This window comes from Ooceraea biroi, chromosome 12, assembly GCF_003672135.1.
Source record: "Ooceraea biroi isolate clonal line C1 chromosome 12, Obir_v5.4, whole genome shotgun sequence".
In the NCBI taxonomy this organism is placed as follows: domain Eukaryota; kingdom Metazoa; phylum Arthropoda; class Insecta; order Hymenoptera; family Formicidae; genus Ooceraea; species Ooceraea biroi.
Genome location: NC_039517.1, coordinates 9,129,756 through 9,155,827, shown reverse-complemented (window position 1 = coordinate 9,155,827; position 26,072 = coordinate 9,129,756). Strand labels below are relative to the sequence as shown.

Below are 26,072 nucleotides of genomic sequence, written 5' to 3'. Positions count from 1 at the left end.
GACTTATCCTCGCGAGGACTGAAAACGTTCCCAAAAACTCGCTGTGTAACCAACTTCAAGCTAAAAATACGTATACGTGAATTCGGCAATCGTTTAAAGGGACACTGCCATAAGGATGTACACAGAATAGACTATAGAGAGTATAAATCTGAAAATAAAGAACCAAAAGTAATATAAAACTTAATGCTAAATCGGGCAAGATCGCCTTACAAATTCTAAATAGTGCTGGACAATCGTTCTTTCATGCTTCGTGTGGTGTCGTTTTCGCTGTGAACAATCGTGTGGAGAAGCTTTGCGTGGCGCTATTCCTGTATTTAGTACGAGACCGCTCCAAGACTACTGACAAGCTTTTCTCCGCGTTTGGTGTTTAAAACGCGTGAATTAGCGAATTTAATTTCATAATGACGTAGTTCATCCTCGCTATCCACATCATGGTAATTAGATATATGACAAAACCACGTTGACAGCGAGCGCACTGTAAAAATTTTGTTTACCGTATGCGCATCTTGCGCGATGTGGTCTCTCCCTGCTTTGTACGCGGTGGTATCGATTGCCACTAAGAAAAATACATCGCTATCAAAGATAGCTATCGGAAGCGATCGTGTGTGAAGCATGGGCTGCGAGCCGCTTCCTTGTCACCGCAGAAATATTTTCGTAGAACTACGATGCAATTAAATGACACCATCACGCTCGGATCCGTGGAAGAACGATTGTAGACGCGAACGACAAACATCAATCATCAATACATACGCTCGAGCAAACGACGGGACGGAGCTAGCGGAAGGAAACGGACTATAATTGGCGATTTATTCTTTTGGAACATACCGTGAAAACTTCACGATTTGCCAATCCCGATTTTTATCTCGATATTAAATCATTTTATTTTAGGATTTAATATCTTTTTAGGTACGCGTGATGATTTTTCCGCTTCATTCAATCGTCACCATATTATGATCTGTGCTGTGCTAATAATCACGGAGAATCAATTAAGCTATGAAATATCGTCGTTTTTTTAATTCCCAACGGCTTAACTGATGTTAATCGGTCAGTATCCTTCGATCTACCCCGTCACACACATTGCAGCAAAGTATTTTATGTGTCGCGATTCGATATTTATACTCACGTTGAAGTACACCAAATCCGCCTGCGAGTCGTTCGTCGTGCGTGCTCGTATTAACGAACATTGTTGATTCGACGCTTGACTGACTTTATGGTAAATACTAATTTGCATTCTACCAGTGCACGGTGTAGCACACCACCACCATGCGTGTAACAATTTCCATGTACTGAGATTCGGAAAGCCTTTAACTCTTTCAGCTGCTTACTAGTTACTCCGTATTACACACGCGAATATATTTTATGAGATATTCCTTACATGACATATTTCAATATCTTTACAATAAATCAAGCACAGAGAGCGTCATGTTATTCACGATCAGGTGCAAGCATCTCGAAGCGTACTGCACTTATATTACATTTAAAAGAAAATAAGGAAATCTCGATCAAATAAAAAATATAAATCCCTGTGAGTGTTGTAAAATGAGATAAAAATCTCCACGCGAATCTGCATTGAATCCACTTCACATCGGCATTTAAATGCCAGAACGCGATTGTAGAAGAGGACCAGGAATACTCGGAATTCTACCAGAATCTATCGGAGAGTCTCCTATTGGGAATCGTTCTCACGAAAACAGGACGCTCAAGTATGCAAGTAAGCGAGTCCTAACATCGTACGCTGAAAGGGTTAATCGAATTTCCATGTGCGAAGCGCAAAGGTTGCAATGTGCTGGCGCCAACGACCGTCCTCGATTGCTCTTTGGTGAACTTCCGCGAATCCGCGTGATTTGATCGGGAAATATTAGAAGTAATGTCGACTGACCTTCGCCAGGCTTCCGATCGAGTCCGCCTGCGGAAGTGGCCCGTTTCTTGCTGCCGTCCAGCTCCCTCTCGGAGGATCTCCTGGTGAGGGGCTGCGCCGCAGAAAACATCATGACATTGGTGGTGGAGGTGGCTCTACGGGTACCCCAGAAGGTGGAACCGCCGGTGTCGGCGGGTTCCAGCATCCGTGGCGTAGAGCTACCGAACGCAAAGACGATATGCGACCTCTCGTTCCTCCTCTTCGCCTCGATACGCGCCTCTCTCTCTTGATTCTTCCGGAGGATCGCCTCCCGTCTCTCTCGCTCCGCCTCGCATATCAGCCGTTTTCTCTCCTCCACTTGATTTCGTCTGCGCAAAGAAGGAACGCAATGTTTCAGGATGTATCGTACTTCATATGAAACTCGTTCCGGAAGAGATTGCGTTACCAGATTTATTTCTTGCGCGAGGCAAAAGTAATTTCACGAGTCAGATACACTGACAACAATAAACATGTACAATGTTTCTCTTACAAATTCGACGATGTTTTTAAGCTAGAGAAAGAATCGCGAAAATGATTTGGAAGATGAATTCTTCAGTTTTTATGAGAGAGTGTAATGGAATTTTAAATCTTCCACTACTTTTCATCTTCTGGAGGAATAATAAATTTGACCTGATACTAGAAGAGCCAACAAACCTGTCGTGGTCACGCGACCTGAGCTCGTCGATGCGTCTTCGTCGCTCTTCCTCGCGCTGCTCGCGGAAGCGTTGCGCGGCGAGCGCCTGCTGCCTGAGCTCCTCCAACTTCCGCTGCCGCTCCTCGTTCTGCCTCTCGCGGACGAGCTTCGCCCTGTCCAATTCCTTCGAGCTTCCCGTCGATTCCCGTCCTACGAACAGTCACGCGAAGGGAACATTTAGGGAATTATTTAGTTTCGCTCGTCCAAATTAGTCGCAAATGCTTAGTTCATACTAGTTGCTTTTCATAATTTAATTTGGTTAAAGATGAACACGTCTTATTTTAGAACGTTACAAGAAGATGTTTTTCTTAATCTTATCACACGATTATATGTCTAGTGTATGAAATTTTAGTCAAGAAATTGAAATAAAAGAAAAAAGTAAAATTTGAATAAAATTAAAAATACATAAATCGAGAAACAATTAATTTTAAATAAGTGCAAAACATAGATCAAAAGGAACACTGACGAAACAAATTTAACACAACAAGTATCATCACAGATCATTATTAAAAATGTGTTATATGATAAGAATAAAGGAATCGGATAAAAACTGCATTGACCTCATCTCAGTGAGATCATCTCACAATAGAAACGAAGTCTGTACAAAATACATTGAGATAGTAAAAGTACTTATTTACAAAAGGCATAATCCAAAAATATGTGTAAAATGAATTCATCCAAAACGCATTACGTGATACAAGCATGATGTATCAAAATTAATGTATGTCAAACACAAAAAAAGTTTCAACTAATTATTAATTACAGTATGCAAAATGAGTATAAACCGCAATTGCCACCGCATTTTGTTAAAAATAATATAAATATTGAAAATGTTATTATAAAAGGCTAATGTTTCGTTAGTGTTACCGAAATAAGAAAGTCTAGAAAGAGAGTCTAGTGAGAAGGGAAAGAAAACGGGGTCTGTACAGTGCCCTTGGAAACATTGGTACCTTCGTTTTCGTAAGGACGATCACCGTCGAGGGAGTCTTCATCGTAGAGACTTCGCTGGCGCTTCACATCTGCCGAAAGAAGAAAGCGAGATATGCGTTCGCACGTAAGATTCGAGTATTAAGACGACACCACATACGAATGCATGAATGAATGAATATACAGGTATGTTATGGCATGCACCTGCCACCAGGATGATAATACGTAAATGCGTGAACACGCGGTTAAAGCGAATGCTTCACATGCGACATGTGGTTGCTCGTGTTAGTGCAAAATTGAGGATTAAACGGTTGCAATGAAGGAATTATTACGTTGTCGTGGCGATGTTAGTACTGTTAGATTTCATTGAGATCTCTAGCAAATATAATAATTTATTAATACAATAACTAAAGCAAAAACCACTGAAAACAAAAATAGTAAACGAATTGAATAGAAAATAATTTCATGCTGTGTATTAAATTGTATCTTTCAATTGTAAATCCAATATCAAGGGAAATTGTGTTATTTCTTGACAGCCCTTTCTATTTGGACCGTAAAATCCTTCTCGAGTGGCCTTGGTGTGACTGGTACTTTTATTTTATAAAATGACAGTTTTCATTTTCTCGAGCGGCGATTCCATCGCCTAATCCTCGTCCGTCTTTCATCCTCTTTTTATCTTAACGGAAAAGATAATCAGGCGCTGCGCGAAGAGGTTGCAACGAATAAATTTGCTCTTCAGACGACGTTCATTTTATAAGCACGCTGAAAAACAGGGTTATCGCTTTCTCTGCGACATGCAACGTCTTTTTCACTGAACGCGATATTAAAAAATGCGGGCTGCTCATCCGAGAAGTTTCCGAGACGACCACCGTAGAAAATCGCGTAGCAGCAGAAAGATTGTATCTAGCCCATTGGTATCTAGCCCAGACCTTGTTACGTGAATCGGCGAATAATATTAGATTTCATGTATCCGACATAATCCGGTTCAAAGAAATCCTGACAAGCAAAATGCGGGAAACGTCAGACTTTAGAGAATATGTCTCGCTTCGCAGCTTGACTTGCTTAGCATTTTAGAGGCACGTAAAAAGTACTAATACCATTAGCAAAACGATGGGAAAACTACGTTTTATTACTACATTCAAATAAGATGCACACGATTACATTTATTAGCAGAACACGCAACATATTCCGCAATATTAGCGTGTAACACCATTTTGGAAGCGTTGGTTACATTTGCAAACGCGTCAAAGGATTCGCGTTCAAGCCGTTAGGTGTTAATCATCGTTTGTCGAACGCGCATTCCATTACACAATTGGCGAATTACGCGACTCGTTAGCTTCGTGTCAGTTCGTTTGGCAGGATAGATTCGTTTTTCATGAGTTCCGCCCGCGGCGAGTAGCGTCCACCAACCGAAAAATCAATGAAAACGATTAAATTCGGGGGGCCGTGTTAAACAGTTCAGCAAGAGCAGTTTAACAGAGCCCGTATGCACGTGTATCCATAATTGGAGACTACACGCAACAATATCATTTCGTAGCTCTCGCAGCTGGAAGAAGAAATGTATACCGCGACCCACATTCATTTAGCCACGCACATTTAGCAACCGGGCGTAATTCCGTTCGATTATATCGCGCCGCGTTTATGATCAGTTAAGCTCGATTTTCGTGCAACTAAAACTCCGCGTCGGGACTTGTTACGATTTCAGCAAAAACGTAAATACAGACAGATATGCAGGCAGCTCATCCGACAGCAATGTTGGTATCGCTTTAATTCCAAATTACACGCGATTAAATTAATACACGTTATTAAATTCAAATTAGACGCGAGTATACCAGAACACAGTAATCTTTCATCAATAAATTATATGGAACTTGTAACAAAAATATGATCAAGCTACGTCATTATTAATCGTTTATTCTCGAAGGGCTGAATATGGATAAACTTGCGCATTCAGCAACGAATTGAGATGCGATCATTGTCAACTCTCAGCGTATAATCAAGTCTGAAAATTCTTTCAAACGGTAACTCCGTGCAGGTGAATTTCATAAAGTACACACACACATGCGCACGCACGCGCACACGCAATCTTTATCAGAGCACGCCAAATAACCCAAGCATACCTGACAAAGCGAGGGAGTCATTATCACCGCCGATCTGCGCGAACCAGTGCATCGTTTGTTCTGCGAAAGACAAATTCGGAGATGTTCATATTCCCACCGGGAGTTATCGCGCGGATAAAGCGTCGAGCTCGACGACGCTTGTCGTGTGATAAGCGATATCATTGTGGCAAAAGACATCAGAAAGTCTGCGGCTTTTAAGTGGACACAAAAGAGCGGATATCTATATTGCTGCAGATCCGCATGGCCGGTTGATATTGCTTGCTTAATGGTTTTTATCATTGTGTGAGAGGGAGACACACGTTACTTGCAGAAAGACTTCACGGTTCTGCAGAAAATTCCTCTTTAAATTCATTTAAATATCCACTCCTAGAAAGGGCATGTTACTTTTGTTATTAAATGAACTGAAATATTTAGGATTAAGATTGTAAAGAATCGACATGATTAGGTAGGCGCCCTTGAATTTGTCGAGTTTGTTTTTTAATCCTCAATCAGGTTGACCTAAGTTTATTATAACATGATTTTTCGATAAAAATAATTTAAAATGTAGAATTACATTATTTCTTGAATGCGTGCATAATTATTTCTTAATCAAATATTATAATGTACATGTCAATAATTATGTTACGTAATTACTTCCACATAGAGGTACGTTTAATTATATTAAAGCCATTCGAATATTGTGAAATAAGCTTTGCAAAAGTATCACGGAATTGACTTCACAAAGATATTGCGGATATTCACAGAGCATTGAGATAGTAAGCTTCATTATTGAAAGAGTCTAGCTTCATGTGGCAATTATGCTTTGTTGATATTTTACGGTTACATTGAAACGCAAAACTTTATACTAACTAATTCTTAATACAATGTTTTAATATAAGATTTTACAATATCGAAGAATTTTAAGAAACAAATAACGAACGTATACCGCGCGCACAATGCGTTCTAGCTTTAAGAATTCCCTGTGTGTTTGTAATAACTCCCTGTATAGTCGCTTTTTTATCTTCCTTTTTTTTATTTCGCAAATCATACCGATGTCTTTTTTATTATCATAATTTACTATCGCTTTTATTAGATAAAAATTAAAATTAAAATCTATTTCCAATTTAAACACGTTGCATGTGCGGACGTGTTGCATCTAATTACACGTGGTATACTTTTTGGAAATTATTTCGCGTTGAATATATATTATATATAATTAAATTCATCTCACATGTTGCTCATTAATAAATTTCGCTGCTTGAAATTATATTTTCGTTGAGTGGCGAAGTATCGATCGAAGCTCGTTATGTCACGCGTACAATCATGCCAAACGAAGCCGGTCGATATCGTGCGAATCTGATAGCGATTCCGTTCTCTCTCTCTCTCCCTTTTTCTCCCATGCTCGTCGTAATCACTAATTGCAACGCGGCGCGGCTTATTTTCGCTTTTCGTCGACGATTCGTTGTCGACGAGGACGGGCTTGCCAATATTGTTTCCGGCCGTTGACTATAAATGCCAAAGAACGATAAAAGAGTGCGAAGGCAGGAGGAGGCGTTAGGCCTAGCCGTTGATGATAATTGGACATGTCATTAGTAATGCGAGCGCGGAATCGAACGGGACCGAGAAAGAGTGGAGAAGCGGAAACGCGAGAAGGCCACGAGGATGACATGAAAGGACGTTTTGACGTCACGAATACCGAATTATGTCGCGAGCGGCAGAGAATTCTCGATGCTGAATCGTCAGCGATGCTTTGGATTTTTCGAATAACACGCGACGGAAATTGAAGAATTCGCTTTACTCTTATCGACAATGAGCGAAATCGACTTGCATGTAAATGTAATGCGAAAAGCGAATTCGTATCAAATTGGAGAAACTTGATATCCGATCAAATGACACCGATGTTTAAGCGGAACTCAAAATGTAGAATAAAGTGCTGAATAGTGTGCAACGCGGAAATAATTCTGTGGTTTAACATCACCATATATCTGTTCATTTAATGAGGTACATTGATAATCTCCGCATTCACACTTCACAAAAGGTCATAAATTATCGGAACGAAAATCCTGTATCACATCATCTTGCGCCACTCATTGGCATTTTTATTAATTAATCCTTTAGAACGTAATTTAATGAATTTTTGGGAGTTAATTTTATACGATAGACCTGATATTTTACGCAATTGGATAAATAACAATCACGCTAATGCAGCTAAGAATATCGTGTGCACTTTACGCGACACGCAACTGCATCCACAAAGATGAAAGCGGCAGAGAGCGAACTCGCTACAAAGCGCGACTCGATTCTCTTTCCTTCCGCCCATTATCCTGATCGAAAAGACTCTTCTTCTCTGACCGGCGGAGAGAAGCAAGAAACTTCGGAAGACGTCGAGGCAATGATAATGATACGTCGTCGTTTTTGCGGACGCAATTGCGCAGAATACACAGCCTAGTATTGCATGTAGCTCGCAGAGCAGTTAATCTTCCGTCATTCGGGAACGCATCGACGTACAATGTGCGCGTTCCGATCCATCCATCTCCCTGAAAGCTGTCCTTTGCACAATATCGCCGTTAATTCTCCCGTTTCTGACGGAATGGAATGGCAGGACGGAGTGGAAAAATAGTACGACCGCGTGAAACGCAACGCGCGAGGAATTGGAATTTAAATAAAAAATAAGTGCGGTAGGAACGGAAAATTGCTGGACGTTTGAAAAGCACTCACGCGATTACGCTGAAATAACGTGCTCAAATCTGCAAAATGGCAAAATAAATTTTCCCTACAACTAAAAGAAACATCGTAAGTCTATGTGCAAAAACGATGATGCATTGCCAAACCCGAGCTTGACTGAATTGTGCAGGAATTACTCGCTGATGAACGACCGTGCGGGTGCTCCCCGCATAATAAATAAGTAACCCTCCGCAGCGCGCGATATTGTTTCACGCAGATGTTCGTTAAAATCCCCTCGTGGCAATATTTACGGCGACGCGCCCACAATTTTGCATCGCGAGAAAGGATCGGCAGACAAGCGGGTAACCGAGACAATTTAATGGGGTACAAACAAGCGCGCACGCCGCGCCATTGCCCGGAGGGGCGCGCACTCGTTTCGTGCCGGTGCATCTATCATGCAATCGCGGCCTCTGTCGTCATCGTCGTCGTCCTCGTCATCTTATGGGTTCAAACGTTGGAAAATCCGCCGGTAGATACACACGGCTCTGTTAATCTCTCTTCGCCTGGAAGTGGGTCGGAAAACAATGGAATCTGTCGCTTCCATCCACCGTCGCTTTCGCCGCGGAGGTTGTCTTTCCAATCCTCCCTTTCCTCCTGCCGACTCGCCCTCTCGCCACCCCGGCTTTTCTCCCCTTGAATCCTCCATTCATCCGTCCGACTACTATTCTATCTCATCCACCTTGCCCGAGTGGCGGTGTAGAATGCGAACAGATACGCGCTGGTTCAGGGCACATGAATGATCTATGAGACAGCGGTGACGCGCGACTTGAATAACGAAGTTCTCGATGATCGCTTGCCGCTGGCATTTGCTCAAGCGATAATTATCGCGTAGGATATAGGGTAATTATCGTCGAGATATTTGTATGGTCCACGCGTTTCGAGAATAATACGTCGCCTTTCGTACCACGAAAATGGTACGTGAATAAATTGATAGTGTCACTTTTACGTCCAGCGTTTCCTTTTCTGATTTAGAGTTTCTTTCATGCTCGATCCCTACTAGCACTTTAAATTTCGAAGTTTACACACGGTCATTATTTGAGTTTATCTACCATGTTATACTTGAAAGGTACCTTTAAAACAAAAGTTCCTCTTTTTTCAATTTAACTGAAAGTATAATTTAATTAGACCATGGCAATGGTGCGTGGGTGGTTTTAATGGAAGCCAAGAAATTGTCCTCATTTCTCATCCCGGGGGGTTCTGATGTTTTACTAATATCGAACGAGCGAGCCTGCTTCTTGAACGTGGACGATGTCGTTTACATTTCAAATTTGAAGCCTCGATAATTCTCTGTTCGTTGGTAATGATGGTCAAATGAAGGCGCTTTAAATACTCTGTGAGTACCGCCACAGTTTTTTAACGAGGAAAAATGACCCATGGGGAAGATAAGCATAAGAGCCTTTCTTTCTTAAGCGAATGTTTCGTCATTCTCTTTCCTTTTTACTCTGACAAACGCGCATTGTTAGAAGATACCACGAACACTTATATTTTCAATTCCACATAATAAAATAAATGTTAATATCGTTCTTAAATAAATTATTTCCCAAATGTTATATACACCCTCATACGTGAATACAGATTTCATTACGCCAGTCACTGAGACGAATCTAATTACACAATCGCGCGATGAATACCGCAATTACGCATTGCGTCGTTCATTCGAATTGGATTTTTGACGGGTTGCCACGTGCGCGCTTTTTCCAGTCAAATGGAAGACTTATTAACGATTTCACGGGCGCTCTCCTAACGATTGATTAAACTAGCGCGGCTTCTCTCTTACAATATAGCGCAGCGTGGAATCGGAACGTTATTAAATCCACTTGGCCGTTTCGCTGGTCGAACCCGGAGAATTGCATTCGTTATCTGCCGCGACCCAGAAGTCGTGCTTTAGATTCATCGCGACTCGATAGTGCACCCGCTTCCACCACGGATCGGAAAGTAGTTACGCGGTTTTCCGCGCGAGATTAATATCGTTATCAAGTGCGGAATATCGGTGACGTAGCAATTCACAAACGTTCCGATGGAAATTCGCCGAGAACCTTGAAGTTATCCGGCATACTTTGCGACCTGGTTCCTCTTATGCAATTTTAATGGTTTGACAAAGAGATTTTAGGATACATATAATTTTGTAACCACATCAAATTATTAAAACTTAAATTAGCATAATCTGTGCTAAACACAGTGACATTTACGCTGAGAAAACTGAAAGGAAGAATAACACAATACGAATATGCATATCTGTGTCTTTTAAACTGCGATTAAATAGAATTCATGTATTTCCATGTTTCACCCTTCGATTTCAAGCAATTTCGCGACCATAAATTTATTCCTTCATATGATCATGCAATTTCAGATTCAACAAATTGTTCAACAAATATGATATTTTATATCTTCTGTGCTTCGAAAATTTGACGCGCTTGAAGTGTCAAACTGCACTTTAGATCTATCGAATAAAACCTGGCCTATATCCGTAGATATGTGTCACTACGTTTGTGTCACAAATAAATGTTCAAGCTGTGCTCACAAGCGCCACATCGGAAGGCCCTGGGCGCGATATTAAAAACTGCATCGTGCGGATCGTGCCCAAATCCGCCGTGTAAATGCCAAAAAGCCGTGATAGGTATCATCGAGCGTCACGCTCGCTGCGAAGTAATGAAAGGTTCTCGGACCGGAATTTCGACACAAGTCGGCCGGAACACATCGAGATAGTTGAAAGGAGAAGAGAGCCAGGCAAACTACACTCTAGAGCATTAGCCATCAAGCATTGCACCATCGTGTTTTATCTGACATCAATCCCATGTTGAAGAGTATCTTTTGTTTAGCGGCATCGCGCGTCTTTACAGAATTGCAATATTTTGTTAGAGAGATTGCCCAGGAGATTCAATTTGTTTTATGTTAATTTACTAATATATCCGTTTTATATTAATTTACTGATATATCCATGTCAAGAATATCGAACTGTTCGTTCGGTTACTTCGAGACACAAAGTAATATCAATTTATTTCGTTGGCTATGGTGCTGTACTGGACGTCGTTGCGCGCTTCTAACACCAAACGATATAGAAACGAGTATGCGCTAAAGGCACAACAGCAGTTTCTGCATTCTTCAAACTTACCCTTCGTGAGAGAGTGGCGATTGTGTGCAGAACTGGACCTTTGGTTAGTTTCCTCAGGAGCGGCTCCAGCTGCAAAAAGAGAAATTCCGCATGAGACAATTTACTCGACGTTGGCGGTCATTGAGTATACACGAGGGCGGTATTACGGACATTGAATAAAAATTTTAATTAAAAAAGCGGTCGTCGTCCGACATGCGGGAGTTCGAGCGGTTCAAGCACCTTGCGCTAGTATTAGTATTCCAGCAGCACATCAATTTCTTGTAGCGGGAACAACTGGTGTCATACTCGGCGGCACCCCCAGAAGACCGGAAATTTAATTAAAATTGCAAATTCCCCCGATTATTATAATCAAATTCTGAATTTAATCACGAACAGTCGATTAATCTGCGATTTATCGATAGCATTACTTTGTGGGAATAATTTGCGATTGCAAAACGTTTACAATCACCTCCCTCAATGATGCTCTTCGCAATGATTTTCGCATATTTTGGCTTGGATTAAATACGCGATGGCATCGAATGCAACGAAAGATAATTCCTTTCGAGGCGCATCCGACTCTTTAAGCGTGGGATACTTTCGCACATCGCTTTCGGAATCACAAACGGCATCGAATATCGGCACAGCGAGCGGTACAAGACACCCACATGCGCCATAAAGAAATTGCATTACGCAGCATCATGCCGCGACGAGAATCGAGATCACTCGACGCACGTAGTTAAGGGCGAGGCACATGAGCGAGGGCGAGGGTTGCGTATCTGGTGCACGTCGTCCAGAGGCGTGTGCGCGGGTGGTTGAACTTCGACATTTCGCAGAGAGGGCCTCTCTGCCTTCCCTATTACTCGGAGACATTCACCGATTCAATTGGGTGGAACTCGGTGGTGTGCACGTTCGAGCCGGTGAAAAGGCCCGATATGCAGGCTCATGTACTCTGAATGAGGCGTATATCTTGAAGAGTAATTCGCTTCGCGACCCGATAGATCTCTTCGTTCTTATCTGCAGAGATCCCGGGAAACTTTATTGCCACCTGATTTCGAGGGCGATTGCAATCGAGAGATAAGTGAATGGAGAGGGGCGCAGAAGCGTTGTATTCTCACGAGAATTGAGTTGCTCGGACAGCTATTATAAACTATCTTTTGCTGAGACGAAAATAGATGCTCAGATACTAATTCCGGCCAGAGATAGGATTTTAATGAAGAGCAACGAGTATGGAGAACAGGAAGAAGATAATCCGCGTCGACGGCGAATTTCTCTTTCTATAGCGGGTGCGCCCATAGTTTAAAGCATCGAGCGGTGGATAATGACGCGGAACAACGTCGGATGAGGACGTTAACGATGATAACACGAGACGCTCATGGCGAGGAAAAAGCGTTTTATCGCGCGTCGCCGTCGTTCGCAATCGATGGTCGCTCTTACGGAGAGGATCCTCGAGTTCTTCGCTAAATTCGCGCTATTAAGACGTCGTCGTTTGGCAATAATGAAAATGAAGAAGGCGAGACGCTGATCAATGTCTGCGAGACATGATCTTCGAACTCGAGAGCCGACGTGCATCGTGAAAAGAAACGCGGAACAAAAAAGACCAATGGGCAGAGGGACTCTTTGTGGATTAAAGATGGATGTCGGAGGTTACTTTGGAAAGGAATTCGTGACGATTTGTCAAGACTGAAAGATCCCTCGTTGAAAGGAAAGAAGACGGCGTTCAACGATGTTCTCACCGGTAAGTTTTCAACTTACGAGTGAAATAATTGCTGGGTTTACGTCGAAGCGTCCAAGATATTCACGCGCTTACGATATTAATTACGATAAAACAGTGTCAGACACTTAACGCGAAAGTAATTTCTCGTTAATTTCAGCCGGCCTCCAATTTGTCGACGGAAAATTACGTACGTGATATACGAAGTGTCCGGACTGTAGAGCCGGTTCATAATTTGTGAAATCCATCCGAGGGATTGCATCTCGAGCGAATGTAAGAAATTCTCTGAATATTTCATGTGACACGCGCAAAGTGAAAGACGTCAGTATCACTGACGAATTTTTAGCAAATTTCGCTCGGAGTCTCGAAACATTTCCGCATTTCGCACGATTGTTTTCTCGCGGGATTAAATCGCTCGGTGGTCGCGCGCAGACCGAGCAAGCTGAGGACGCTTTTACGTGTTACTGAAAACGCGCGAGCGGTGTTTCTCGCACGAATTTAGACACACTCGAAACTGCAGCGAGAATGCAAGGCGGGATAAAAGGAAACGGCCGCGCGGGAATAAACATGAGTACTTGCATCTGCATAACGATCGGCCTGCCTCTACTCGTTGAGCATCTATGCGAGCGCGAAGCTACATAATCATGCGATTTGCTGACTGTTGGCGCGACTCGCGCGGAACAAGCGTCGTCGCTACCTGATTGCACCTGTTTGTGCAACGACAAACGGCGCTACGTGAAAGCATCCGTCAGTGAGAAGCTCTGAGTCATTCAGTCGGCGAGAATTTTAAGATTTTTTAGCGTGAAAGAGAAGATTCTAAATTCTGAATTCTCAATGTCCTTTTTTGAAGAAGTTTTATATATTATTTAATACTAAAATTATTTTAAATGCCATCCACCGTCACTAAAACACAATTTGGAGATAATTTTCCTGTTTGCGAGATACGTAATACGTTACGTTTTGATTTAGAAAGACTCAAATTTTCACAAAGAATTAAATGAATTAAATGTTCTCCTTATCTCTTTACTCACTGCTTGCGGAAATAATCCACTTTTCCTGAGAGATTGGGAATTTCTGGACGCACGGCGTGCAGCTAATAGCGTATATCACACCCAGGGCATTGCCAAGTCGCTCGAAAGTCGGCAACGTTCAATTCAATTCTTAAATGGAGCCTTTTGTGTCCTCATACAGACTGAGCTCGCCCTGAGGTGCCTTCGAGACGTGTAACAATTCTTATCGTACTTCTTAGTTCTCAGGAGCTACGTTGCTACTTGGAGAAAAAAGTGGAGCGCCCACCAAGGCCGTAAATTTTCGGATATTCTCATGCAAAGCAAGCTAAGAACGGCAATACATACATATGTGGAGCAGCTCATGAGACGCGATGCCGACTTTATTTAATAAACGTTGACGCCCAGAATTTGCTTCGCGTTTTTCGCAATAAAATTTATCGCCAGGGGGAAAACACGCGGGCACACACTTTGTGAAACGCGCACAAAGAATCTGTTATCCACAGCCGAGTTACGTGAACGACGATACGAAGCTCGCGTTTCTTGCATTACGTAAGAAATTCGCGCGCAAGACGACGCGATCGATTTGCAGAGGATCGCTGCGAGAGCGATCGTGTCGTTAATAAATCACCGGCGCCACCGAGAACCTCAGACGATGACGCGGATTAATTCTTCGTATTCGCTTCCTGGAGCCGCGCGGATCGCAGCCGCCAGTAGATTCATTTGCAGGTCATTACAGGAGCCGGTGATTACCTCGTCGCGTTGCATATACTCGAATGCACTTGAAGGTCCCGGGAGCAAACATTAGCACAGCCGTTTTAACTAGTTAGCAAATACGCGCTAACGCATTTAGCACTGATGGTGGTAGTCGTCGTGATGGTGGTTCCGCGCTGTGCGCCGTCTGTATGTACACATGGCACGCCGATATACAACGCGATCGAAATGCAAATCCACATCCGAAAGCTTTCGGACCGGTTTTAACGCTCGGCAATTTACACAAGAGCGAGGCAACGCCCGACGCATTATCTTGACGGTTCGTGAAGAATTTACGCAGGCTTCTGTTTGGATTAGCTCTTCCGCAATCGTCGATCGAGAGTGGAACTCATGTAGCGCCACGTGAAAATCGCGCCGATATCCTCTCCGGATTCTGTGATTGCACGATTAGAACGATGTCACTACTATCCTCGGTATCACGCAATTAGCGCGAGTGATTCCACTTGATATCAAAAAGAAGCTTGACCAAAACTTATGGCTGGCATATCGACTGATTCGATTGTTCGATTTAAGTAACACGACTATAATGGAATCGTTCAATCGTTCCCTCCCCGAGGTATAAGCAGCAATATGCCCATATAATCGTGGTGGTCTCCTCGCAGATCGAGACAAGTCGACGTAACGAATTTGTACCAGTCGGTTTATCGGACGTTGAAGAGAGTTAATTGCCACCAGGCGGCGATGAAGAAATAGCAGCTGTTCATTCCCCGGAGTGTCCCAACGTACGCCGGTTAATTATCGGTGACACGATGCCCGTAGCCGACACCTCCCCGCGTTCTGAAAAGACGCTTAAATTGCCAGCAGCGCGATCCCCGAGAGAGAAAGAGAGCCACGCGTATCTAGATCGGACAATGGAGACTTGCCTCGCGTTGCAATTGAATCGTCGATCGTCGGAGTCCGCTAATTACAACGTCCCGGCGCTGCCGACGTGCCGTGTTCGCGCGATAGTGTGTAAAGTGAACTTGTGACCGAGCCAATTAATGCAGCGAGTTTCGATAATGAGGAATTAAACGGGATTGGAAGAATGCAACGGTGAAGCAGCGCGTTCACGTAATTGTTTCAGTGTCTCTTGATTGCTAAGCTCGATGCACGTGGATTTCGCCTTGGAATTTTCACCTGCTGATTTTCCGATCTGATTGCGCCACAAGTGTTTGCGATTACTTACGTGCTCGACATGAGAACCGAAAATGCATTATAGAGACTCGAATTTGATGCAATTATTATAATAGTTTGTGTCAATATTATAAAAGTGCTCTCACTGCGTATAAGGTCACTGCTTTTAAGAAATAAATGCATTGTTTTTGAATACAAGAGGCTGCAAACGATACGTTCATGAGAAGCTCCATGTCGCTCATTTTACCCTCTCATTGAGTCAATGGTGAGGATCCTTAATAGGACGAGGTTGTCTCGAAGGGGAAAAGGGAGAATAGCGTTGAAGAAAAAAAGGGCGAAAGCCACTATCAGACGGTGTATTAATTTAACGGTCGGGTGGTCTAAGGGAAGAATAGGGCGGCTTATTGAGACGGTAGAGCAAGTATAGAAGCGGTTGCAAAAACAAGCACTCAAAAAAACCTGGAACTTTAATTGTTTCAATCTCAATAGTAGTCCTTCCGGTGATAAAACGTCCTGCCTGAGAGAATCGAGCTTTGCAGATAGAATATTAATATCAGAATTGCAAAATGCAGCACTGAAGGTAGGATATCGATAGACAATTTTGCTCGCGTTTAATTATCGTGAGTACTCTGTGCGACGCGCCGTGCGTCTCGTCTCGATTCAGAATCCGACGACGAGATACACGTGCGGATGAGTGCATCATCGAAATATGTACACATGAATATTTCACAGGAATCCAACTTACATCTTTCTGCGGAATTTACGGGGCGAATAAAGAAGCGTTACTTCCCGTAATAAAATGCGCTCCGCGGGGAAGCGAGCAGACGGCTGAAAAATGGGGATGATGTGCGTGTTGCGTGCGCATATACGATATCGGAATAATATCGGATGTCAGGAGACGTCAGCCGCGTCCTGAATAAAATTATGTCAACGCAGACATTATGTTAAGCTTTTAATCACTTTCAAACCACACCCGGCCGAATAAGACGCGCGTTACAATAAATGGCAGTTTGCATAAAGAAAAAGTAATAGTACTGTGTCATCAGCGTGTCACATTGAACAAAATTTCTTCCTATTGTCTTGTTATTCGAATAACGCTCACGGAGTCGTATCGTGACCGGATCGTGTTCCGGATATGACATTTATTCGATGACAAACGGAGACGTGAGACGATTAGGAATTATTAGACGGGCACGGGTATTCCCTTAATCATTCGGAGTCTCCCCCAAAGTACAAAGACGCCCTCGCAATTATTTGCATGACAGATTAATTGTCTTGATGGCCGCGGAACGCAATTACGGGCTGACTCGACGTGAATCAGATGCCACTTGTCCTGAATCGCCTTAATTTTCTGACCAGCCGCTCCGTGACGTGACGCGCGTCTGCATTCCGCGTGTGGAGGGGACGCGGCTGATTCGATTCGAAACTTGTGCCTAGATATTCGAGGTTCATTTGCATCCGAGGAACCATATCGTGAGATCACACGCTCCGTCCGCTACGTAGCTGCGGCGTAACAGCTGTGTATCGAGTGAATGGTAGCTAAATTACTATAAACTAACTAGTGGCAGCAGTATGATACCACATATGCAAGAATATATGTGTGAATATATATATATATATATATATATATATATATACATGTGGATGTATATAAAAATAGAGCGGAGCGAATGATTAAAATTCATCGGATACTTTATGGAGATCTGGATGCGCGAAAAATAGGCGTCACCTTGCGCGATACGTAATCGATAAATCCGATACGGCCGATACGTTCAACACTGAGCAAGGACGAAATCTCTCGCGGGAGCGCCGAGCCGTGATATCTATTGCACCGTGGAACGGCTTTTTGCATGCGAATCCACATAAAGCGACATCGCGAGACGGCAACTGAAAGAGGAAAAAAAGGAGAAAAAAATAAAAAGCGTATGAAATACGCGCGTATCGAGTGCACACATCCTGAAAACAAAAGCAGATACCTGTGCCGACAATTTGGACCTCCGCACGCTCCTATTTCCTATTTTGCGGCTATTCAGCGATGCGAAAAATGGGCTATCGTGCACGCACTCTCAAAAAGTATTGTACATAGAATAGCGGACGAAAAATCGCGCGATGCTCGAGCGCGGAAGCAGTTTGCGTTCTCTGTTGATAGGTACAAAAGCCGTAAGCGACCTCGCGCCGGAAATTTCATTAAGAGATCGGATTAAGATCGTTCTACTGGGTTCGCTCGCCAAACTTTATAGAGCGTGCACATGACCCACACACGTGTCCTAAGCTTAGCGTAAGTATCTGCAATTTTCAAATTCGCGAATACGATCGTATCTACGCAAACGTAATTATGTGTTCCCGGGAGAAATATCTAAATGTAATTCGCGCGTCGGCCAGGTGCTTCGCCGATCCTTACTTCATCTTTCTCCGTTATTATTTTATTGCTCACGATCGTAATTTAATTTATTGATTACTCGGGATGTGCAGAGTGTACGAATACTGTATCGCACGCTGTACTTGAGTATATATTTTACGCTTTCTGCTCTCGAATGCCAGAATGAATAAGTATCGACCCGTACGCGTAGCCTCACGTGTTCCGGCCCCGACCATCTCGCCGAATCCAATTCCGGAATGGCGTTTACGTGGGCGGATATATAGTTCACATCCTAGCGAAGGAACCACTTTCTGTCACTGTGCGCGCCACGTGCGTGGTAATATTGCCGGATCGTTTCTTCAAACGAGCCGAAAGTTCCGGCGGGTGGTGCCGGAAGTGGGAAAAATGGAATCTGGGATGCAAGAGGCAGAACCTGGTTGGCGCGCACCTGGCAACCGCGTAGAAACCGTGAGGGTAAAACCGGCGACGAAGTGAACTCTCTCGTATGCATGAAAAATGCACGGGGTAGCGAGTATGCTAATGACATTTAAACAGCCCGTTGTCTTTATGCAGCAACTGAAAGCTCCACGACATACTGGAAAATTTCAGGCGATTTAGCTGCGAGGAAAAATGATGAATTGATGCAGGCACGCAAAAACAGAATAGCACTAAGAAAAGAAGAGGGAAAGCTAAATGTATGAAGTTCGCAGAAAGAGAGAAAGTAACTGTACATATTAAATGAATTAAGAATTAAATTAACAATTCCATTGATCTCTTTTCGGAAGAGATTTCATTCTTGATCCACACATTCCAGTAACTTGTGCTCATCGTTCGCGTTTAGCGAAAGCTCTTCCTCGTTCCTCCAATTGAAGTAAGATATTTGCAGTATCGGTCGGATCTCTTTCACGCTAGATGCCTGATTATTCTGTCGAACCCATTTGATGCAGCGGTTTGGCCGAAGGGGATAATAGCTGCGATATCTCTATCTATCCGCGGACGAGTCTCGACGAGAGAAAAGAATGTTCAATGAGGTCCGTCGCTCGCATCCTGACCCACAAAAATGGCTCGCCTTCCTGCTCTTCCGCTAGCTTCCTCAGAGGAAAGGTCTCATTTTGTCTTCTTTTGTTGGGGATTTCAATTGGCAAGTCGCTGCCGCAAGAGGCTCCTTCTATCTTCCGGCGATGTCACAGCGACGAGGAGGGTCGACATAGGGCGGGGGCGTAAATTAGGTCACTTGATTAAAAAGGCAATAAAAAGCTGGCTTCCTCGAAGCAATGCATCGATGGATTTCCGCGAAAATACTGCAGCTAATCATAATAGTTGCTCAAGTGAAGTCGTTCCCGATCGAATCATTAGAATTGGAAATTTAAAAATATAAAAGAAAACGACGTAAATAGAAACGTTACGTTAGGAAATCTCATTCAACTGTAAAATGCGTTAAAGATGATTCACGATATTCGATAAAAGAACAATTCACGTCATCTAAAAAGAAAAAGAAATAAAGAGTATCAAAGCGGCGCTATCGAGCGACTCGCGAGACTATTCATCATCGCGCACAAAAGTATAGATAATCTCGAACTATTGTTTTATCTGATGTTCATATCCATCGCGAAAAATGCTGCCAGCGGAAGAACCGGCTTCGCAGTCGTCACTCGAGAACTCATAGGAATTCTATTCCCGCCGTTCTTCAGGGCGCATCGCCACCATTGGCGATAAAAGAATGCCAGCGACTTTTTCACGTCAGACCTCGATCCATCGCGATCGAGCTCGTTTATCACGCGGGGCTAGATATCTTCGCCGACTGCTGGCGAACAATCGGAAAATTTGTCGGGTCATTAGCATCCGTGATCGAATCTCGAATGCGACGATCCAGGCATTTTCAGCCGTTCCGTTCGCTGCGCCGCGCCGCCTGCTGTCCGCACCATCTGATTAATGACCGAAGTCGGTCGTCGCCGATGCATTCCACTCGTTTCTCAGCGAGCGACGGAATCTTCACCTACGCTTGCGTATCGTCGATATTCGACGGGAAAACAATTCAATCATCTCAGCTTTTCTTCGATACGTTGGAGCAATAAGACCGTCCATAAATGCACGAGCACATCGTGCGCTTCTCTTGTTTGCGTGACGTCAGTACAATGACATTTCTTTTTACGGGTTCAACATGATCGTACGCGTCATTGAAACTGGATTGTTACATTTTTACTTTGTCGGCTTGACATTTACGGTTTAGCTCTATGCAGCTACTTTTTTTGCGTCTCCTGTTTTTGCTCGCAGGATCAGAATCGCGCTTCAAATAAATGATTCGTTCCGCATTTCCACGCGGAACGTTACTAGTTCCGCCGCAATAATTACCACCATGGTGCCGATAACAGCCCAACATGGAAGCAGGATGCTTCTGGGTCGCCCGAGGTCCTGAGAATAAAGGGCGAAGCCGAGTGCGTTTCTCCCTCCCTTCACGGAGTAATTGCGGTCGTGGCATTAGATAAGACTAAGATTCATACCACGACCCACAGGAGGGGTCGGCAAAAAAAGGGCGGAATTAATGCGAGCACGGATCTGCAACCGACATTGATTTATGGCGCTGTTATTACATGCTGTTGCCAAGTTACATTCGGCCGAGAATTTTGGCAAGGTTATCGAAATTTTGACAACAAATTCGTCTGCTGCGGATCTCACTCAGTGAAACACGAAAATATCTATTTCAGGTCAGAATATTTTTGGAACGATGAAATCGTAATTCAACTATAATATTTTCAAGAGAACTTTCTTAAAATTAATTGGAGGAAAACTTGACACCGTTTCAGGCACAAGGAGACATTTTAATCAGAAAGCGGGACTTCGTGAAAGATAATTAAAGTTCTTATTTCCGAGTTCTTATTTCTCGGAGCCTTTTCACTATCGCTCGTTCCGCGAATGCTCAACTGTTTCCTGAGATCGACGAAATTCCGCGCAAACGGGTTAACGATCGTGTCCGCCCGCGAGGACGCGGAAAGTATCTCGGTTTGATAGTTCGAGCCGAATAAAACGCGAATTTACAGCTGGGGCGTAAGAGTTCGCGGCTCGCTGCCCTAAATTGGACGATTTACCGGCGATTTGAGGCCAGAAGCGCGCAAGAAACTCGTTAACGAGGAGTAGCTTTTAACGACGGACTCGCACTGCAATAACGAGGAAACCCCGAGGACTCGGCAGGCCGGTCATTTGAAACGCTTGTTGTAACATTGTGTGAAGATCTCGCCTCGCGCGTCACGCGAGCATCATACACAATATCTCACAATTAATTACTCGACGAGTCGGTTACACTCGTGGAAAAGTTCGGCGACCGCGCGCGAGCTATGCGGGAAAATAATTAATCGCACATTAACGTCGGCCGGCGTAATTATTACGGCCGAGAAACGCGCGAAAACGGAATTGTATCCAACTGCGAGATAACCGATCGCCATTTCCGGTTATGCCGCGCGAGATCCGCGAGCGCTGGGATGATTTATGGCGAGCGGAGATGCAGCATTGCGCGGCGCGTTAAAGCCACCGCTAACAAGGTGTAATTTTTTTTGCCTGGAATCGTTTTTCCAGCGAGATGGTTAACGCACCACCAAAACACGCTTCTCTTTTCACGGATACTTAAGTGAAGATCACCTCGATAATACATTCTGTTTTTCCTTAGTATCACAAATGGACTTTGTGATCAGTGCACAAGGAGCGCTTACGTGTGAGAATTGCTAAATTATTTGTTGAACGTAGACGTTATCGTAGATCATTAGCCGCGTGCTTCGCAGTCACAAGAAGCGCAAATAGAGTCATTTCCGAACCGACGAACCTTTCGAGGCCTCAGTCCATCACGCGTTCCCAGAGAAAGACTTAGGGAGAGTGTTGTCGGGAAAAGACCGAAGTAGGCGTCCGAAAAAGCACGACAGCTCGCAGAATGGCGAACCGACAACTTCCTGGAGAGCTTTGGATGTCTGTCGGGTGCTCTTCCGAGTGCATTCCACACGCCGTCGAATCGACGAGGGCTCTCTCACCCCCTTCGTCCGCATCTAGTTATTTCGGTGAAATAATCCGGGGGTGACGTGCATCGGCAAAGCGGGGATTCACGACGCGAACGTCACTGTCAACTACGTCGACCGGGAGATTCTTCGATATATATACTTGTCGGTCGGATTTAATTAAAACAACGGTGGGTGGTCCGTTGTTGCCGCCGTTGTTGTCGAGGAAGCAACTTTAAGCACTTCCATGGATGACATCACGCTTTGCAATGCACGACGTCGACAGTCTGCGAAAACTTGTGAGACTCGTAAACTTGCGCGAAATTGGGGTCTGCTCCAATTTTGACGTCATTTAACATGTTGCAACGATGCTACTGATTAAAATCCTTGTGTCTCGTATGATGAATCGGAAACAGAGTTAATTTCAAGGAAACAGACATGGATTGCTGCTCTCAGCGAAAGGAACAAAAGACGAAGGTGTTAATGTAGTACTTTTCGTAAACCAGGCATTTTTCGTCCACGTGGAATTATCTTCACCAACGTTTTAGAAGCATATTGGACTTGGCAAATTCTTTCGTCGCGCGAGATAAAACGCGCGAGTTTCTTCTTCGTCAGCGAAGCGAACGGAAGTTACGATGTTACGTCAGAATTTATTTTTCCCTCAAAAGCGGAAGCAAATAGCTGCAGCTTCGCAAACATGCGGGCTGAGGTACGCCGAAAGTACAAGTTTTGCTGGGGCAACCCCGGGGATCCTCGATCCACCGCGCTCCAGATACTTGAACACCAACGACCAACTAGCGAGGGAAGCTATTAGAGAAATATATCTTCTCTGCAACCGATATCTCGGGGCATACCGAGAATCGATGTAGAAGAGAATGTCCGACGTGCCTGAATGAATCTCGTGGTACAACTAATTAAGCGTCTCTCGCCTCTCGAAGCAGTGACTAAACGTAGTTGCTCGGTTGCTCGGAATATCCAATTTACCGCGATGCCCAATAAGTGCACAATGCCGATCGAGTTAAGAAGATTATAACAAATTTCCCACCCTAACTCGAAAAGTTAGACTTTATAAGATTCTATACCATTAAATCTGAGCGTCGCAGGCATTGCTCGAACTTCACGAAAGAATCGACTTATAAGGTAAAAAATATCGATGAGACTGCAGAAAATTAAATAACTGCATAATTGATAATTTATCACCACAGATCATGCCAATGTTTATTCGCTGTACTAACGCAAAGTCCAGGCAGTAATAACTGACATAATTTATAACGACGTTTATTCACGGTTGTCCGCATCAGCGCGTGCCATAATTGAGTTAATGAGCGAGAAGCGATTCGCTGCCAAACTTCAACGCGATGTCGACGTTTATGCGAAACGCAAGCGGCAACATTACGCAGCGTGAGTTTGATTGATAGCCTTGGGACTTTCGTGTAATTAGAAGGGCGTCATGTTCCGGGAAAAAAACCGAACTTATCGAAACGATACTTCTTTCTTGCCGAAGGGCGTTTGGGGAAACGTTCCAACTTCGTGAGTGAGTTTCGAAGTACATTCTCTGGGCAACGAACAAAGTCTTTCGTGCCAGCAAAGCGACGCGAAAAAGCGCCGGTGCGAGAAACGGCGGATGAAACGCCGAGGCTGGATCGAAGCTACGGCATCTTCGCCGGAATTAAGTTGTTTAAATTAATTGCGCTTCTTATAGCCGGAGCAACAACGAAAGTGCGTTTACTTAGTTTACGAGTCTCCCGTATCGCGAGACTCTTTCAGGCGCCTCGCGGTAAATTGCCGGAAATTGTCGAATGTATTCATGATTTGAAGCAAATTCCTTTTTTACTCGCAAAGATTGAATGCAGTTAGATCTTGCTTTAGAAGAGAGTCACGTCGCTTAGCGGATATTAAATATTCATAAGTAAGCGGTTTGATTATTTACGCAAATATCTTTCTTTACCGTAAATACCTGAGGCCACAAACAAACAACAAGACGTTTCCTCCAAGCACTTTGAATACTCACCTGCAAAATAAAATAGAAATCACGATGTTAAAAATTGTTCTCGAATTAACAAACGATTCTATATACATTCAGGAAAAAGTTTGTATAAACGAATTGTAAAAAGTCTTTTATTCGCGACATTCCGTTATACCATATATACATCATTCATCTCCACGTAAATTTAATCTGAAGCTTGGAAAAAAATAAAAAGTTACTTAATATCGAAACACACATTAACACTTAAAACGTGAAAGAACCTGCGGCTGAGCAGATAAAGCTCATTGTCAGGGCATATCTTGTGTATCAAGACAGTGTCCGAGGATAGCGACGTGATCGCGACGTGTGCAAGGAAACTTGATATCGCCAGCAAACCCGAGGAGTGTCCTCGAGCGTCGCGAGTTGACATATTGCGAGATGGCTTCGACACTTTTAGGCCTCGAGGGCAGTCGATGCAGTCGCAAAAGTCTTGAGAAAAAGGTAAAGTGCCGATCGCAACACGAGGAAAGATGCCACGTCGTGTTGCCAACTCAGCGATTCGAGCATCGCCGAGAATATCAACGTATTGCTCCTTATCGGCGATCTTGGCGAGAATGATTGGCCACGATCGAGATGTAATTTTTCCAAACTTCAAATTAAATATGTCACGTCATGACACACACATACAACTTTATACATTCATATTCAATCTCGGTGATGTTTAATTACGCATGGCGTGTCGAATTCTTTTTATATCATGATGTGATAAAATATTTGTTGGAAATGTAAAAATATCGCGACACAAACATTTGATCTTTCCGATATCAGAATTATTAATCAGGTCTTTTTACAGAATGGTTCAATACCCTGCAAGAAATCTATATCTATAAGAAAAGCTACTCTGAATTTCTGTAACGATTATTTTACATACTGAATTCTTTCACGTTTCGTAAAAAAGTATCGATTTTGAGAAATCGAAGAATCTGTCGTTGAAACTTCACGTTGAAAATTCATGTGGTGGAAGGCGCTGTATATTTTACGAGAGGATAGGTAAGAGGATATGAAAATATTCAAGAGAGAAAAGAGTAATGCTAACACAGAGACGATCGGATTCTAAGGGTACAATAGAAAGGAGATCGATGAAAGAAGCGATTTCTATTCATCAATTGTTTATCTAAGAATAAAGCAGCGCGGTTACGTTTCATTGCTCGTTATTTCTTTGATCTCGCATATTTCCTTTTGCAATTTCTTTCTCTGTAAAACGTATAAACGAGTCGGATGCGTCACGTATGGAAATTCGTATGGAAAGACCAGGCAGCTGATATCATCATTCGAAGGATTTTCAGGGCCTTTTTTCTTAAGTTTCAATTCTTCTATAGCGTGCAAAATAACAATGCACACTGTCATTGAACACGAAAATATTCTTTGCTTCGGTCTATTGGATTTCTGAGATAGAAGACAATACCGCCCGATAATGCAACCTACGTTCAATTTTTCCTGCGAGTGCTTGAAGCGAGACACAACAAGCACTCACTGGTTGATCTAAAATTCCGGTGAAATTATCGATGTTTTACGAAGCTTTGATGTTATTTTTATGCGATAAATTCTAGAGCTGAAAAATTCTCCAAATCAAAAATTTCCCCAGGAGAACAGGAGAATATTATGATCGAATATTATAACCTTAACGGTTATAATATCTCGACATGAGATGAAATCGGTTGCATGTTGCA

General features: G+C 43.3%; 1 protein-coding gene across 34 annotated transcripts in view; it reads right to left on the bottom strand.

The window, feature by feature from the left end:
- The window catches only part of LOC105282229 (ensconsin), a 151,688-nt gene that overhangs the window by 13,433 nt on the left and 112,183 nt on the right, over positions 1–26,072 (bottom strand). For 20 of the 34 annotated variants that reach the window (XM_026974247.1, XM_026974242.1, XM_026974248.1 and 17 more), the window contains 5 exons: positions 11,454–11,522; positions 5,639–5,698; positions 3,542–3,610; positions 2,552–2,741; positions 1,880–2,226 (listed from right to left, as the gene is read on the bottom strand). In XM_026974247.1, the coding sequence (XP_026830048.1) occupies positions 1,880–2,226; positions 2,552–2,741; positions 3,542–3,610; positions 5,639–5,698; positions 11,454–11,522 (735 nt within the window). The remainder of the gene's footprint in view (positions 1–1,879; positions 2,227–2,551; positions 2,742–3,541; positions 3,611–5,638; positions 5,699–11,453; positions 11,523–26,072) is intronic. The other 14 variants (XM_026974252.1, XM_026974253.1, XM_026974251.1 and 11 more) reach the window with 2 other exon arrangements.